General features: G+C 37.4%; 1 protein-coding gene across 1 annotated transcript in view; it reads right to left on the reverse strand.

Moving 5' to 3' along the window:
• Positions 1-3,151: 3,151 nt before the first annotated feature.
• The window catches only part of LOC145334201 (chymotrypsin-1-like), a 36,518-nt gene continuing 20,063 nt past the window's right edge, over positions 3,152-19,606 (reverse strand). Inside the window, exon 23 of the mRNA XM_080179571.1 lies at positions 3,152-3,276. Within this exon, the coding sequence (XP_080035697.1) occupies positions 3,234-3,276 (43 nt within the window). The 3' untranslated portion in view covers positions 3,152-3,233. The remainder of the gene's footprint in view (positions 3,277-19,606) is intronic.

A 19,606-nucleotide genomic window follows, 5' to 3' on the forward strand; every position in this document is an offset into this window, starting at 1 on the left:
CTATACATTTCAAAATCTTTTGTGTTGTTTTAATTCCACAATGATGAAGCACTAAAATATTGAAAGAAGGCAAGGAAAAAACAGAAACAAGGTTGACAACATCCATAAGTAGTTGATAAGAAAAAGATTATTTGTTCAAATCAAAAAAAAAATAATCAAAAAAGATTTATCACGCATTTTACATTTTTTTTAAGCGAAGCTTTTCTCTAATTAGGGTCGGTCCGTCCGTCTGTCACAGAGAGATAGCTTTTTTCGTTAATTTAGGCATGTTAGAATTGTCCTATCGATTTCAAACTTTAGTGGTTAGGTACGATTTAGAAAGCGTAGCAACTCTAATCATTACCAGAATGTCCGTACGTCCATTTTAAACATGTTGATTTTTTTACCTTTTTAACAACAAATTTTTATGTGATCTAATCACGTTCACCCGATTGATCTGATTTTTGGTATATTGATTCCTGGGACAACAATGTATTTTGTTATAAGCGAAGAAACTCTATATTTAAGCCCTAAAAATGTTAGTATATCCATAAACATTATTTTGTATCAAGCAGTTTTTCAACAAATTTACTTACAATTTTGCTTCGACTCTTATACATTTATATTCTGATTATTAAGTTCTGACACTTTACAAGCGTTATTGTCCATTTGTCCTACCGTTTCAGTGCTTCGCTTTTATGGATGTTGTCATCCTTGTAAAATTATATCTTGTATGATGACTGACCGACAGACAAAGAATAATGCATATTCGACGTTATTTGCAGAAATCAACCGTTTTCTTGAATAACAGCTGAGAAAATCACTTTTCCCCCATAGCGTTACGGGCTGACTGACAGACGGACATACTCTGTGAATTAAAGAGTAGCTTAAATATTAGAAAATATAAATCAAAGATACTCGTCCTTTCATATACGGAAATAAAAATTCCTTGTAGCGACTTAAACGTGGTTTATTATTATAGGAATATCAACAAGAAGGTTCAGCCGTCTATCTTGAATATGAGCCAAGCAATTCACGTTTTCCAATAAAATTTTAAATTTTGATTATAGAGTAGCTTCGCTACTAAAAAAGCAAGAGCGTAGCAGTCTAAAAGTTAAAGCTAAGCCCGGCAAATATCAATGTTTTAAACCAATAGGGTGGGATATTAAGTTTTATACATTTTAAATCTTATCTTGAAATTTTTAGACTCTTCTGTGCTTGCTAATCATTGGACACTTAATGGTTGTTTTTAATAACCACTAGCGGCTACGCCCCTAAAGGCCTCTAGGGGCACTTGAGGAGGGGGGAGTCGAATTTGATTTTTGGGGGATGGAAAACAAAATTTTTTTGAGTGGTACCCCCTCCCTCATTTTTAATTTTAGTTAAAAAAATTAAAATTTCTTTTTTCGGGTGTGGGGGGGGGGGGTATTTTTCATTTTTTGGGGGCTTTGGGGTGTCCCACCCCCTAAGAAAATAGTTATAAACCTTCCCGGGACCTATGAAAAGCTACCCTGTCAAGGAGAACCCGATCGGTTCAGCGGTTAGCGAGATCCTTCGGTACAAACAAACACACAGACACACAAACATCTTGTTACTTTAGTGTAAGAATATAGTCCTAGGTCTCAAAACATGAGATAATGCTGGCAGTTTTGCCCCTAGTATCTTGGAGCTCTCTAATCGAAGAGTATATGGAAGAAACACTGGTATGGAATGCAGAATATTTGCTTAAAACCACAAAACTTAAATCTAAGATTCAAGTATCTGGGACCTATGGGAAGCTTCCTTAAAATCTTTTAGTAGGTATTGAAATTACAGACAAATAAAACATTACTACTTCAGGAAGAGATTTTTATAATTTTTTTTTAATTGTTTGCTGTCTGCCAAAGCTTTTTGCTTTGTCCAAATACATGATAGTTGAGTGCATGACTATAATGTCAGATAGACAGGTCCTGATTGAATAGCAGATTAATTAATAACTTAAATTTAAAAGTTGAGGTTTCGTGATTTTTTCAAGAATAATAGGACTTAAACCAATATTATTAGAATTAGAATATGAACTTCTTGAAAAATTCTAAAAATATTAAAATATTGCAATAATAAATAACAATTTTTATTTAAAGGGTGCTTCACTCTTTTCAATATAAACCCTACAGCTTTGGTCAAAAACTAACAAAAAATGACCCAATTCATGTCCAAGCAATGACAATGAGAAAAAACTATTGAATTTTGATTTCTACTCACCTCTCCTGAGCACTACAGCTCGATTCCTAGCCCTTGTGGAGAATTTTTCCTTACATGGAGAGTGCATATTTTAGTACAAATCTTTACAGTTTTGTCTTTTTCTAAAAAGAATTAATTGTCTAAAGTATTTGAAATCTTGTAGATAGACCCCATAATGTTCAGAGTTTTTGATGGGGCATATAAAGATCTTTCTATAGATGCCTTAAACAGATTTCTAACTCAATCCTTGCCAATTTGGCATCAATAAGACAGACCCATCACACATTAAGACATGACGGCTCTGTCTTAAAAAAAAGAACAAACCATCTTGAGTACTTAAAATCTTGTAGATAGACCCCATAATGTTGAAAATTTTTGATGGGGAATGTCAAGTTCTTTCTATATACACCTTAACCAGGTTTCTAACACAATCTTAGCCATTTTTGCATCGAAAAGAAAAGTCTGTCATACATCAAGGACTAGAGAGACCTTTCATGTCTCAATGTTTGATGGGTCTGTCTTTTTTATGCCAAATTGGCTAGGATTGAGTTAGAAACCTTGTTAAGGTGTCTATAGAAAGGTCTTTACATGCCCCATCAAAAAATCTGAACATTATGGGGTCTATCTACACGATTTATGGTATTTAAGACGATTTGTTGATTTTTAATCTCCATGTAAGGAAAAATGCTTAACAAGGGCTAGGACTGTAGTGCTCAGGAGAGGTAAGTAGAAATCAAAATCAATAATGTTTTCTAATTGTCATTGCTTGGACATGATTTGGTTCATTTTTTGTTAGTTTTGGACCAAAACTGTGGGGTTTATATCAAAAAGAGTGAAGCGAATCAGCGATCGTTTTTTTTAACACCCTTTATCTATTTTGTTTGTCTGCCTGATTTGTATAATCATCATCACTTTTATCGATGTTGTGTACCTTTTTGTAAAAATAAAAACATAAATTTAATAATTTAATACATTGAAATACAACGATAAAACATTTTGAATACAACCAAATTATAATATTGTTTATTTGAGAATTAGTCCAAGTTTTCTTTGATCCAGTCTATGTACTTTGACAACCTGAAAAATAATTGGAATATTTTTAAAAATATAATTCCATTTTATAAAAATATGATAAAAAAGTCCTTAAATATGGATTTAAAATACATGGATATTGTCACTTATGAATTTTTATTTTCAGATATTGGTTTCTCTGTAGCCAGTGTAGGGAATGGGGCAGTGTCATAAGCATAAGAGTTGTGGGGAATGGGGTATCGTTATATTAGCCAACTGTGATAAACATTTCCTTAGGGTATGCGAGAATCCCTCACAAATCCACGTATTTTATATCAACTATTCCCTTAAAGGATGATCTGCACAATAATCTAGATTTTGATACTATATTTGATCCATTTTTAGTTGTAATCCTTATACTAAAGTAATAGGGTGTCTGTCCTTTGTCTATACCGGATATTATGCAATTAGCTAAAAACATAACTAATGCAATCTAGCGGGATAAAAAAAATATTTTTGGTAAATAGCTGATTTAACATAAATTGAACAAAAAAAATTGGGTATAGTCCTTTCCATGACATCGCTCCATATGGGGCGATGATTTTCTATAGCTCCTTCAAGGAGCTATAGCATAGCCTCTTATCATATGGAGCGATGTGATAGCCCCTTTTAAGGAGCGTTCATATCGCCTCTTATGATAAGAGGCTATGCTATAGCTCCTTCATGGCCTCTTAATAGCTCCTTTGAAGGGGCGTTAATATCGCCTCTTATGATAAGAGGCTATACTATAGCCCCATGATGGCTCCTTCATAGCCTCTCCATCGCCCCTCCATAGTCCTTTACCTTAATTTATATAACAACCCACTTGATGGCCCCTACATCGCTCCTCCATCGCCCCTTCTCCAAATTTATATTACATTGTACTTTGATGGCCCCTACATCGCTCCTACATCGCCCCTTCATCGCTCCTACATCGCTCCTTCATCGCTCCTTCTCCAAATTTATATTAAATTGTACTGTGATGGCCCCTACATCGCTCCTTCTCCAAATTTATATTAAATTGTACTGTGATGGCCCCTACATCGCTCCTACATCGCTCCTTCATCGCTCCTACATCGCCCCTTCATCGCTCCTTCTCCAAATTTATATTACATTGCAACTTGATGGCCCCTACATCGCTGCTACATCGCTCCTTCATCGCTCCTACATCGCCCCTCCATCGCTCCTACATCGCTCCTTCTCCAAATTTATATTAAATTGTACTGTGATGGCCCCTACATCGCTCCTACATCGCTCCTTCATCGCTCCTACATCGCCCCTTCATCGCTCCTTCTCCAAATTTATATTACATTGTACTTTGATGGCCCCTACATCGCCCCTCCATTGCCCCTCCATCGCTCCTACATCGCCCCTCCATTGCTCCTTCATCGCTCCTTCTCCAAATTTATATTACATTGTACTTTGATGGCTCCTACATCTCTCCTCCATCGCTCCTCCATCGCCCCATCGCCCCTTAATAGCCCCTTACCTTAATTTATATAAAAAAGCCCCTACATAGCCTCTCCATCGCCCCTTAATAGCTCCTTACCTTAATTTTTATAACATAGCCCCTACATAGCCTCTCCATCGCCCCTTAATAGCCCCTTATCTTAATTTATATAACAAAGCCCCTACATAGCCTCTCCATCGCCCCTAATAGCCCCTTACCTTTATTTATATAACATAGCCCCTACATAGCCTCTCCATCGCCCCTTAATAGCCTCTTACCTTAATTTATATAACATAGCTCCTACATAGCCTCTCCATCGCCCCTTAAAAGCCCATTACCTTAATTTATACAACATAGCCCCTACATAGCCTCTCCATCGCCCCTTACCTTAATTTATATAACATAGCCCCTACATAGCCTCTCCATCGCCCCTTAATAGCTCCTTACCTTAATTTATATAACATAGCCCCTACATAGCCTCTCCATCGCCCCTTAATAGCCTCTTGCCTTAATTTATATAACATAGCCTCTACATAGCCTCTCCATCGCCCCTTAATAGCCCCTTACCTTAATTTATATAACATAGCCCTACATAGCCTCTCCATCGCCCCTTAATAGCCCCTTACCTTAATTTATATAGCATAGCCCCTACATAGCCTCTCCATCGCCCCTTAATAGCCTCTTACCTTAATTTATATAATCCTTACCTTAATATATATAACATAGCCCCTACATAGCCTCTCCATCGCCCCTAAATAGCCCCTTACCCTAATTTATATAACATAGCCCCTACATAGCCTCTCCATCGCCCCTTAATAGCTCCTTACCTTAATTTATATAACATAGCCCCTACATAGCCTCTCCATCGCCCCTTAATAGCCCCTTACCTTAATTTATATAACATAGCCCTACATAGCCTCTCCATCGCCCCTTAATAGCCCCTTACCTTAATTTATATAGCATAGCCCCTACATAGCCTCTCCATCGCCCCTTAATAGCCTCTTACCTTAATATATATAACATAGCCTCTCCATCGCCCCTAAATAGCCCCTTACCCTAATTTATATAACATAGCCCCTACATAGCCTCTCCATCGCCCCTTAATAGCCCCTTACCTTAATTTATATAACATAGCCTCTACATAGCCTCTCCATCGCCCCTTAATAGCCCCTTACCTTAATTTATATAACATAGCCCTACATAGCCTCTCCATCGCCCCTTAATAGCCCCTTACCTTAATTTATATAGCATAGCCCCTACATAGCCTCTCCATCGCCCCTTAATAGCCTCTTACCTTAATTTATATAATCCTTACCTTAATATATATAACATAGCCCCTACATAGCCTCTCCATCGCCCCTGAATAGCCCCTTACCCTAATTTATATAACATAGCCCCTACATAGCCTCTCCATCGCCCCTTAATAGCTCCTTACCTTAATTTATATAACATAGCCCCTACATAGCCTCTCCATCGCCCCTTAATAGCCCCTTACCTTAATTTATATAACATAGCCCCTACATAGCCTCTCCATCGCCCCTTAATAGCCCCTTACCTTAATTTATATAACATAGCCTCTACATAGCCTCTCCATCGCCCCTTAATAGCCCCTTACCTTAATTTATATAACATAGCCCCTACATAGCCTCTCCATCGCCCCTTACCTTAATTTATATAACATAGCCCCTACATAGCCTCTCCATCGCCCCTTAATAGCTCCTTACCTTAATTTATATAACATAGCCCCTACATAGCCTCTCCATCGCCCCTTAATAGCCCCTTACCTTAATTTATATAACATAGCCCCTACATAGCCTCTCCATCGCCCCTTAATAGCCCCTTACCTTAATTTATATAACATAGCCCCTACATAGCCTCTCCATCGCCCCTTACCTTAATTTATATAACATAGCCCCTACATAGCCTCTCCATCGCCCCTTACCTTAATTTATATAACATAGCCCCTACATAGCCTCTCCATCGCCCCTTACCTTAATTTATATAACATAGCCCCTACATAGCCTCTCCATCGCCCCTTAATAGCCCCTTACCTTAATTTATATAACATAGCCCCTACATAGCCTCTCCATCGCCCCTTAATAGCCCCTTACCTTAATTTATATAACATAGCCCCTACATAGCCTCTCCATCGCCCCTTAATAGCCCCTTACCTTAATTTATATAACATAGCCCCTACATAGCCTCTCCATCGCCCCTTAATAGCCCCTTACCTTAATTTATATAACATAGCCTCTACATAGCCTCTCCATCGCCCCTTAATAGCCCCTTACCTTAATTTATATAACATAGCCCTACATAGCCTCTCCATCGCCCCTTAATAGCCCCTTACCTTAATTTATATAGCATAGCCCCTACATAGCCTCTCCATCGCCCCTTAATAGCCTCTTACCTTAATTTATATAATCCTTACCTTAATATATATAACATAGCCCCTACATAGCCTCTCCATCGCCCCTAAATAGCCCCTTACCCTAATTTATATAATATAGCCCCTACATAGCCTCTCCATCGCCCCTTAATAGCTCCTTACCTTAATTTATATAACATAGCCCCTACATAGCCTCTCCATCGCCCCTTAATAGCCCCTTACCTTAATTTATATAACATAGCCCCTACATAGCCTCTCCATCGCCCCTTACCTTAATTTATATAACATAGCCCCTACATAGCCTCTCCATCGCCCCTTACCTTAATTTATATAACATAGCCCCTACATAGCCTCTCCATCGCCCCTTAATAGCCCCTTACCTTAATTTATATAACATAGCCCCTACATAGCCTCTCCATCGCCCCTTAATAGCCCCTTACCTTAATTTATATAACATAGCCCCTACATAGCCTCTCCATCGCCCCTTAATAGCCCCTTACCTTAATTTATATAACATAGCCTCTACATAGCCTCTCCATCGCCCCTTAATAGCCCCTTACCTTAATTTATATAACATAGCCCTACATAGCCTCTCCATCGCCCCTTAATAGCCCCTTACCTTAATTTATATAGCATAGCCCCTACATAGCCTCTCCATCGCCCCTTAATAGCCTCTTACCTTAATTTATATAATCCTTACCTTAATATATATAACATAGCCCCTACATAGCCTCTCCATCGCCCCTAAATAGCCCCTTACCCTAATTTATATAATATAGCCCCTACATAGCCTCTCCATCGCCCCTTAATAGCTCCTTACCTTAATTTATATAACATAGCCCCTACATAGCCTCTCCATCGCCCCTTAATAGCCCCTTACCTTAATTTATATAACATAGCCCCTACATAGCCTCTCCATCGCCCCTTAATAGCCCCTTACCTTAATTTATATAACATAGCCTCTACATAGCCTCTCCATCGCCCCTTAATAGCCCCTTACCTTAATTTATATAACATAGCCCCTACATAGCCTCTCCATCGCCCCTTACCTTAATTTATATAACATAGCCCCTACATAGCCTCTCCATCGCCCCTTACCTTAATTTATATAACATAGCCCCTACATAGCCTCTCCATCGCCCCTTAATAGCCCCTTACCTTAATTTATATAACATAGCCCCTACATAGCCTCTCCATCGCCCCTTAATAGCCCCTTACCTTAATTTATATAACATAGCCCCTACATAGCCTCTCCATCGCCCCTTAATAGCCCCTTACCTTAATTTATATAACATAGCCTCTACATAGCCTCTCCATCGCCCCTTAATAGCCCCTTACCTTAATTTATATAACATAGCCCTACATAGCCTCTCCATCGCCCCTTAATAGCCCCTTACCTTAATTTATATAGCATAGCCCCTACATAGCCTCTCCATCGCCCCTTAATAGCCTCTTACCTTAATTTATATAATCCTTACCTTAATATATATAACATAGCCCCTACATAGCCTCTCCATCGCCCCTAAATAGCCCCTTACCCTAATTTATATAACATAGCCCCTACATAGCCTCTCCATCGCCCCTTAATAGCCTCTTACCTTAATTTATATAACATAGGCCCTACAAAGCATCTCCATCGCCCCTTAATAGCCCCTTACCTTAATTATATAACATAGCCCCTACATAGCCTCTCCATCGCCCCTTAATAGCCTCTTACCTTAATTTATATAACATAGCCCCTTCATAGCCTCTTCATCGCCCCTTACCTTAATTTATATAACATAGGCCCTTTATGGCTCCTGTACAGCCTCTGTAATTGTATTGCCCCTTCATTATAGAAGGTAGGGCATTAAGGTAAGGAAGGAATGTGACCCTCTACAGTTTTAAATTTAAGTTTTAAAAGGATGACAAGGATGACAACATTTATAAAAGCAAAGCTCTGAAACGGTAGAAAAAAGTTTAAAGGAAGCCTGCAAGAAATACCACGCTTTAACTGCTGAAAGACTGCCACAAGTAGACCAAATACCCCAAATTTGAAGCCTTCAGCTTCTATAACAAAAAAGTTCTAGGCATTTTAAAATGACATTTTATGTACAATGGAAATTTTGAAAGAATTGCAATGCTCATGTTGAAAACTTTAAAATTAAACTACGTGGCCTAGAAACAAAATTATAAGCTTATTTTTTTCGTCATAAATTTAGGTTTCCAGTAACTAATTATATTTTTACAATAAAAATACCCATTTTTATAGTCAAAATCATTAAAAAAAAATAAGTTTTACTTGCGTTGTACCGAATGTACTGTAGCCAATCAGAAGGCTGAATCAGCTTAACAACCAATCACAGCTAAGCTTGTATTAGTTTACCCCTTTGTTTCCGCTATGATTTTCGTTTAAAAATGCAATTTAAATCGATTTTTTTTCATAGATTTTGACTATGAAATGTGGTGTTTTTATTGTAAAAATGTAATCAGTTACAGGCAATCTAAGTTTCTGACAAAGATAAGGTTATAATTTTATGTCTAGGCAACGTAATTTAATATTGTTTTTTCTTTTATGAGCATTGGAAATCTTTCAAAAATTCCATTGTACATAAAATGCTATTTTGAAATGCCTAGAACTTTTTTGTTATTGAAGCTGAAGGCTTATAATTTGGGGTATTGGGTCTTCTTGTGGCAGTCTTTTAGCAGTTAAAGCGTGTTATTTCTTGCAGGCGTCCTTTAATGAACATTAATAATGTAGAGTGTCAGAACTGAATAGTCAGAACATAAATTTAAAATTCGAAACAAAATTGTAAGTAAATTTATTGAGAAATTGCTTACATGCAGGAAAATGCTTAAGGACGTACTCACATTTTTTGGACTTGATTATAGATATGATTCGCTTATAACATTCTATTTTGTTGTCCTAGGAATCAGTATCCCAGAAATCAGATTAATCGGATAATTTTGATACATAAAAATTTGTTGTAAGTTAATAATTAGTATGCTTAAAATGGACGTATGGATATTCTGATAATGATTATAGACTTTCTAAATCGTACCTTTCTACTACAGGAATCACATGCCTAAATTAACGAAAATAGCTAACCGTTACGGACGTACGGACTGATCCTTAATATAGAAAAGCTTTGCTTTTAAAAAGTTAAAAAGATTTTTTGAGGGGATGGGGTAATATTTTTCTTGGGGTGAATTTTCTGGGAGGGTGGAGATACCCTCCCTCGAAATAATTATAAACCCTCTATGAACTTAAAAGAAGCTTCACTGTAAAGGAGAACCATATAGGTTCAGCGGTTAGCTTTTCTACAGACAAAAAAAAGATTACTACTTTATATAATAGGTTATGAAAAAGGAAAAAAAAGCAAGATAACAAGGATAACAACATTCACAAAAGCAAAGCTCTAAAATCAGGAGGTCAAACATAAATTTTGTTAAAATTAGCGTAAATCTATAATACAAAGTAGAATGATGTCTGTCCATCCGTCTGTCTGTCTGTCCGTCTGTCTGTCCGTCTGTCTGTCCGTCTGTCAGTCCCTTAAGATCTCGGTAACCACTGGACCGATTATATTCTACTATTCAGGGAATATACCTACTGGTCCTGTGGTGGTTTTAGGCTATTTTCTTGGGGGGTGGGATACCCCCAACCCCCCCAAAAACAAAAAAATCCCCCCCCATTTTTTTTTTTGCTGAAGATTTTCTTGGTCCTATTACGAATTTCGCCAAAAAAAAATTTTATCACCTCTTGGGGCAAAGCCCCTGAGGCTAGGGGCGAATCTGCTAGTATAGAATATAGTAAAAGGGCATAATTTTATTTTTAGTATTTGATTATAATACTAAACCTTGTTGTCCTAAGAAACATTACTCCAAAACCCAGATGAATGGGACAATGATATTATACAAAAAAATGGACGTACATACTTTCTAGTAATGAATATAGTATTGTACCCAACTGTTATAGAAATCATTCTGCAAAGTTTGAAATCGATAGGATATTTATAACATGTCTAAATTAAAGAAAATGTCGTCTAACCGTTTGGACGTACGGACAAACCAATCCTTACTATAGAAAAGTTTCGCATTTAAAAAGGAAAATTATAATGAAAATATAATGAATTAATAAAATAAATATAAATAATATAATAACATAATGAAATAAAGAAAAAAAATAAACTAAGAGAATGAAATTTTTTAGTTAAATAGAAATTTGAATAAGGATCATATAATGGACAAACAGACAAAGTAAGTTATAGAGCAGACTTTAAGAGAATATGCTATTACTCAAAGATTATCACGAAACCTAAGTCTTTTGAAGCATAATTGAGAGACAGACAAAATAATTTATAGACTGGATATACATATGTCATGGGAATATTCACTAAAAATCTCAACAGTCTATCTTTAACAATAGCAGAGAAAACCACATGCTTAACTTAATGAGAAGAGCAATGACGAAAGGACTAGCCCTAATTGTAGAAAAGTCTCTCTTTTAACAAAAAAAGTATTTTTTTTGGTCTGAAGCTTAAAAATTTCATAAACTGACTAAATTCTCCATTTAAGGGAAGCTTCACATAGGTCATGGGATGGTTTTTTGCTTTTTCATTTTCAGATTTAAGCCCCTAATTGGTTTAGGCTATTTTTCTGCCTCCTTACATTAAAAAGAGCGCAGCTGCAAGTGAATAAGAAAAGAGAAATATAAAAGAAGAATACATATTATCCTATTATATAAAGTAGTAAAACATAAACAAACGTTGGAGTGGACAAACCTAGGAATGGGACAATCGTCGGAGTGGACATTGCTTATGTAAAACGCAGGAGTGTCTTTTATTTTATTTATAAGATAAAAATCTTTTAAAACAAAAAAAAATCTTGAATATCTTTTCTCACAGACTGAAATTTTAAAATCAGTCTAACAGTTTTCCAAAGTAGGTAAGTTCTATCGAAAGGCAAAGGTTTGAAACAGATAGAACATTTCATTAAACTAAAACATATTTTTTTCTCACATTGTTTACAACTGTCAAATATGTTTTTTTATATGCCTAACCCCTGCAGGGGGCTTATTTGTATATTTATATCTTAACCTAACCTAACCTGTGTAGAAATAACTAAACAAATGTTGTTGAAACCTAATTTTTAAGATATTATAGACACTTCTGCGTTTTACTTATATAATGTCCACTCCGACATTTGTCCGAAATATCCTGTGTTTGTCCACGTTAGTAAGGCTTTCTGTTCTGAAACTTAAGATCTCAATAACTACTAAACAGATTGGGCTTTCTATTTCAGGTAAGCTTAATATTTGTCTTGTAATGGCTTTAGGCTATTTTATTTTAAGTCGAGGGATGGTTTTAGGCTATTCTATTTTAAGTCCTGGGAAGGCTTTAGGCTTTTATTCATTCCCCTTTGAATACAGAGCCAATAGATGCTGGGGGCGTAGCCGCTAGTCGATATACAAAGTTTTTTTTTGTCTGTAGCAAAGGATCTCGTTTGCTGCTAAACCGATATGATGTATGTCTGTCTGTCTATACCGTAGGATCTTGCTAACCGCTGAGTACTGAGATGATTTTAAGATAGTTTATTTTTTTTCCTTATAATAAAATAACAGGATATTTGTCCATAAAAAGCGAAGCAATATCTTAATTTTTGTTGTTGGAACTGTTATTCAGTTGATAATACCAAGGATCTAAAGGAATAAGACAATGGCCGATAAATTTTTATCCATCCCTAATAACGATACACAAAATTGCAACACTACAACCAAAATATGACAAAAGTCCCCAAAGTTTTGAGCCAACGAATAAGAAAACTTCATTATAAAACTTTGGAGACTATTGTAAAAATTGCCTAATGTTTCCTTTATCCCTGAGATTATACAGACTATCCTTAAACTAATATTTACATTAAAGTAACAGGATGTTTATCAGTATCAACTGAACCGATATGCTTCTCCTTTACATTGAAGCTTATTTTACTCGCAGGAAAAGTTTTCATTTTGGGGAGGGGACTAACACTTTCAGCCCCCGGAAGGTATCACTTCCCTTAAATTCTTAACCTTCCCCCTCCCCCCCCTCTCCACCACATCTATTCATTAAAGTACTCCTAGGGTCAATTATGGGATTAGCCGTTAGTGACTTAAAAATAATTCAAGTGCAATGATATATTTACCAAATTAATACGATAATTTTGTATACATTTTTTATGAAAAAAAATTATTTTGCCAAAGGCAGCCAAAAAATAAGCAGCAAATATTTCAAAAATGCTCTGATAATCAGAGATCTACAGGGATAAGACGATTGTCGATAAAATGATATATATACATATATACAGTGTGTTTTTTTATGAGAACTTTTTTGAAAGCAATTTTACCTTACTTATAGTTATTAGAATTTAATGATTAATGGCTTATTCTCTTCTTTTTTATAACCTTTAATAGAAAAGCAAAAAATATTTCAGTTTTTATTCAAAAAGTACAGTAAATTAAAAAATTTAAAACTTAGGTGTTAACATCTAAAAATGGTTTTAGTGCATTTTTCTTATAATCTACCTTTGCAAGAATGGCTGCAAAACGCTTCAAAGTTGAGATATTGAGCTAAAAATTTATATAGATACTACTTGTGACATGTACTAGAACATTTTGAAATTTGAAGGCCATATCTCAACCAGGGAGGGAATACTGGCCCCCCAATGTACTCCCTCCATTCTTGGAAAGGGTAGAAGATTTGAGCATAAGAAAAATGCGCTAAAACCATTTCTCGTATTCATTTGAATCCGGTGGATAGGAACCGGTTCTCATCCATACGAAAAAACTATGTCTAGCATCGTATTATATCCAGCTTTCTACGAATATAGATATGTACAATCATAAGATTAAACCCAGTTTTTTTAGCCGGTGCCTTCTGCACCTCGGGGCTAAAAAAACTAGTTTTAATCTCATAATTGTACTTTCTATATCCGCGGAAAGCCGTTTATAATACGATGCGAGAAATAACTATTTTAGATGTTGACACCCATGTTTTGAAATTTTGAATTTACTGTACTTTTTAAATAAAAACTGAAATATTTTTTTGCTTTTCTGTTAATGGTTATAAAAAACGAAGAGAATAAGCCATTAATCATTAAATTCTGATAACTATAAGTAGGGTAAAATTGCTTTCAAAAATGCTCTCATAAAAAAAAACACTGTATATATATGTATGTTTATATATTAATTATTCCCATTGATGATTCACAAAATTACCCCTTCTTTAGTTTAGAATTAGTGGTTGAAACATTTAGACACTCAACTTAATGAACTAAACAATCACAAAACAATAAAAAGTCCCCAAGGTTGTTAATCTAACGAATAAGAAAACGGTATTATAAAACTTTGGAGACTAGACAGCACTCTTGGATAAGCCAACTTATAACACTTTGGGAACTATCCTAATCCTCCCTGGCGAAATGACAATGAGATTTTTTGGTAAATTTGTGGCAAACTTTATTCTTAATAAATTAGCACTTGGCAAAATTATACTGGAGAGATATTTCATTGAAGAATAAATTTTTTTTTTGCCCAAACTTTTCGTCAGCCAATAATAACAGATAAGTTAAACATTGTAAAAATAATATAGTAACTTAACTCGAGTTGTCAACGGCAGAAATTAGGTCCTGAGATGGTTTTAGGCCTGGAAAGGTTTATAACAATTTTATCTGTATTTCTTAAAATAAATTAACAGAATCTTTGTCTGTATGTATGAATGTCTGTCTGTACCGAAGGATCTTGCTAACCGCTGAACCAATATGGTTCTCCTTTACAGTGAAGATTCCTATAGGTCCTGAGATCGTTCTCCTTAATAGGGTAGCTTCTCATAGGTCCTGGGGAGGTTAATAACTATTTTATTTTAATCCTTATAATAAAGTAACAGGATCTTTGTCTGTATGTATGTCTGTCTGTACCTTGCTAACCACTAAACCGACATGGTTCTCCTTTACAGTGAAGCTTCCTATGGGTAATGAGATGGCTTTAGGCCATTTTATTTTTAATCCTTATAAAAAGTAACAGGATCATTGTCTGTATGTATCAAAGAAGATCGCTAACTGCAGAACCAATATGGTTCTCCTTTATAGGGTAGCTTCCAATAGATCCTGGGAAGGTGTATAACTGTTTTAAAGGAGGATATAAGGGGCTATTAAGGGGCGATGGAGAGGCTATGTAGAGGCTATGTTATATAAATTAAGGTAAGGGGCTTTTAAGTGGCGATGGAGGGCTATTAAGGGGCGATGGAGAGGCTATGTTATATAAATTAAGGTAAGGAGCTATTAAGGGGCGATGGAGAGGCTATGTAGCGGCTATGTTATATAAATTGGCTATTAAGGGGCGATGGAGAGGCTATATAGGGGCTATTTTATATAAATTAAGGTAAAGGACTATTAAGGGGCGATGGAGAGGCTATGTAGGGGCTATGTTATATAAATTAAGGTAAGGGGCTATTAAGGGGCGATGGAGAGGCTATTTAGGGGCTATGTTATATAAAATCGGGTAAGGGGCTATTAAGGGGCGATGGGGAGGCTATGTAGGAGCTATGTTATATAATTAAGGTAAGGGGATATTAAGGGGCGATGGAGAGGCTATGTAGGGGCTATGTTATATATATTAAGGTAAGGATTATATAAATTAAGGTAAGAGGCTATTAAGGGGCGATGGAGAGGCTATGTAGGGGCTATGCTATATAAATTAAGGTAAGGGGCTATTAAGGGGCGATGGAGAGGCTATGTAGGGCTATGTTATATAAATTAAGGTAAGGGGCTATTAAGGGGCGATGGAGAGGCTATGTAGAGGCTATGTTATATAAATTAAGGTAAGGGGCTATTAAGGGGCGATGGAGAGGCTATGTAGGGGCTATGTTATATAAATTAAGGTAAGGAGCTATTAAGGGGCGATGGAGAGGCTATGTAGGGGCTATGTTATATAAATTAAGGTAAGGGGCGATGGAGAGGCTATGTAGGGGCTATGTTATATAAATTAAGGTAATGGGCTTTTAAGGGGCGATGGAGAGGCTATGTAGGAGCTATGTTATATAAATTAAGGTAAGGGACTATTAAGGGGCAATGGAGAGGCTATGTAGGAGCTTTGTTATATAAATAAAGGTAAGGGGCTATTAGGGGCGATGGAGAGGCTATGTAGAGGCTATGTTATATAAATTAAGGTAAGGGGCTATTAAGGGGCGATGGAGAGGCTATGTAGGGGCTATGTTATATAAATTAAGGTAAGGAGCTATTAAGGGGCGATGGAGAGGCTATGTAGGGGCTATGTTATATAAATTAGGGTAAGGGGCTATTCAGGGGCGATGGAGAGGCTATGTAGGGGCTATGTTATATATATTAAGGTAAGGATTATATAAATTAAGGTAAGAGGCTATTAAGGGGCGATGGAGAGGCTATGTAGGGGCTATGCTATATAAATTAAGGTAAGGGGCTATTAAGGGGCGATGGAGAGGCTATGTAGGGCTATGTTATATAAATTAAGGTAAGGGGCTATTAAGGGGCGATGGAGAGGCTATGTAGAGGCTATGTTATATAAATTAAGGTAAGGGGCTATTAAGGGGCGATGGAGAGGCTATGTAGGGGCTATGTTATATAAATTAGGGTAAGGGGCTATTTAGGGGCGATGGAGAGGCTATGTAGGGGCTATGTTATATATATTAAGGTAAGGATTATATAAATTAAGGTAAGAGGCTATTAAGGGGCGATGGAGAGGCTATGTAGGGGCTATGCTATATAAATTAAGGTAAGGGGCTATTAAGGGGCGATGGAGAGGCTATGTAGGGCTATGTTATATAAATTAAGGTAAGGGGCTATTAAGGGGCGATGGAGAGGCTATGTAGGGGCTATGTTATATAAATTAGGGTAAGGGGCTATTTAGGGGCGATGGAGAGGCTATGTAGGGGCTATGTTATATATATTAAGGTAAGGATTATATAAATTAAGGTAAGAGGCTATTAAGGGGCGATGGAGAGGCTATGTAGGGGCTATGTTATATAAATTAAGGTAAGGAGCTATTAAGGGGCGATGGAGAGGCTATGTAGGGGCTATGTTATATAAATTAAGGTAAGGGGCGATGGAGAGGCTATGTAGGGGCTATGTTATATAAATTAAGGTAAGGGGCTATTAAGGGGCGATGGAGAGGCTATGTAGGGGCTATGTTATATAAATTAAGGTAAGGGGCTATTAAGGGGCGATGGAGAGGCTATGTAGGGGCTATGTTATATAAATTAAGGTAAGGAGCTATTAAGGGGCGATGGAGAGGCTATGTAGGGGCTATGTTATATAAATTAAGGTAAGGGGCGATGGAGAGGCTATGTAGGGGCTATGTTATATAAATTAAGGTAAGGGGCTATTAAGGGGCGATGGAGAGGCTATGTAGAGGCTATGTTATATAAATTAAGGTAAGGGGCTATTAAGGGGCGATGGAGAGGCTATGTAGGGGCTATGTTATATAAATTAAGGTAAGGGGCTATTAAGGGGCGATGGAGAGGCTATGTAGGGGCTATGTTATATAAATTAAGGTAAGGAGCTATTAAGGGGCGATGGAGAGGCTATGTAGGGGCTATGTTATATAAATTAGGGTAAGGGGCTATTTAGGGGCGATGGAGAGGCTATGTAGGGGCTATGTTATATATATTAAGGTAAGGATTATATAAATTAAGGTAAGAGGCTATTAAGGGGCGATGGAGAGGCTATGTAGGGGCTATGCTATATAAATTAAGGTAAGGGGCTATTAAGGGGCGATGGAGAGGCTATGTAGGGCTATGTTATATAAATTAAGGTAAGGGGCTATTAAGGGGCGATGGAGAGGCTATGTAGAGGCTATGTTATATAAATTAAGGTAAGGGGCTATTAAGGGGCGATGGAGAGGCTATGTAGGGGCTATGTTATATAAATTAAGGTAAGGGGCTATTAAGGGGCGATGGAGAGGCTATGTAGGGGCTATGTTATATAAATTAAGGTAAGGAGCTATTAAGGGGCGATGGAGAGGCTATGTAGGGGCTATGTTATATAAATTAAGGTAAGGGGCTATTAAGGGGCGATGGAGAGGCTATGTAGGGGCTATGTTATATAAATTAAGGTAAGGGGCTATTAAGGGGCGATGGAGAGGCTATGTAGGGGCTATGTTATATAAATTAAGGTAAGGAGCTATTAAGGGGCGATGGAGAGGCTATGTAGGGGCTATGTTATATAAATTAAGGTAAGGAGCTATTAAGGGGCGATGGAGAGGCTATGTAGGGGCTATGTTATATAAATTAGGGTAAGGGGCTATTCAGGGGCGATGGAGAGGCTATGTAGGGGCTATGTTATATATATTAAGGTAAGGATTATATAAATTAAGGTAAGAGGCTATTAAGGGGCGATGGAGAGGCTATGTAGGGGCTATGCTATATAAATTAAGGTAAGGGGCTATTAAGGGGCGATGGAGAGGCTATGTAGGAGCTTTGTTATATAAATAAAGGTAAGGGGCTATTAAGGGGCGATGGAGAGGCTATGTAGGGGCTATGTTATATAAATTAAGGTAAGGGGCTATTAAGGGGCGATGGAGAGGCTATGTAGGGGCTATGTTATAAAAATTAAGGTAAGGAGCTATTAAGGGGCGATGGAGAGGCTATGTAGGGGCTTTTTTATATAAATTAAGGTAAGGGGCTATTAAGGGGCGATGGGGCGATGGAGGAGCGATGGAGGAGAGATGTAGGGGCCATCAAAGTACAATGTAATATAAATTTGTGGAAGGAGCGATGAAGGGGCGATGTAGGAGCGATGGAGGAGCGATGGAGGAGCGATGTAGCAGCGATGTAGGGGCCATCAAGTTGCAATGTTATATAAATTTGGAGAAGGAGCGATGAAGGGGCGATGGAGGAGCGATGTAGGAGCGATGTAGGGGCCATCAAGTTGCAATGTAATATAAATTTGGAGAAGGAGCGATGAAGGGGCGATGTAGGAGCGATGGAGGAGCGATGTAGGAGCGATGTAGGGGCCATCACAGTACAATGTAATATAAATTTGAAGAAGGAGCGATGAAGGGGCGATGTAGGAGCGATGGAGGGGCGATGTAGGGGTCATCAAAGTACAATGTAATATAAATTTGAAGAAGGAGCGATGAAGGGGTGATGTAGGAGCGATGGAGGGGCGATGTAGGGGCCATCAAAGTACAATGTAATATAAATTTGGAGAAGGAGCGATGGAGGAGCGATGAAGGGGCGATGTAGGAGCGATGTAGGGGCCATCAAGGGACTAAGATATATATAATAGTGAAGGGGCCATGAAGAGGCGATATTTAACTAATAGCCCCTTGGGATAAGAGGACATATCATCTCCTCTTTAGAAGGGGCGATAAAGGAGCGATAAAGGATCATTTAATCGCCTCTTAGGGCAAGGGGCTATTAAATCGCTCCTTTCAAGGAGTCATAACATCGCCTCTTGTTATATGGGGCTATTAAATCGCCCCTTTCAAGGAGCCATTACATCGCCCCATGTCATAAGAGGCGATCAATTAA

The sequence above is a fragment of the Acartia tonsa genome, chromosome 12, assembly GCF_053477335.1.
Source record: "Acartia tonsa isolate MP-2025a chromosome 12, ASM5347733v1, whole genome shotgun sequence".
In the NCBI taxonomy this organism is placed as follows: Eukaryota; Metazoa; Arthropoda; class Copepoda; order Calanoida; family Acartiidae; genus Acartia; species Acartia tonsa.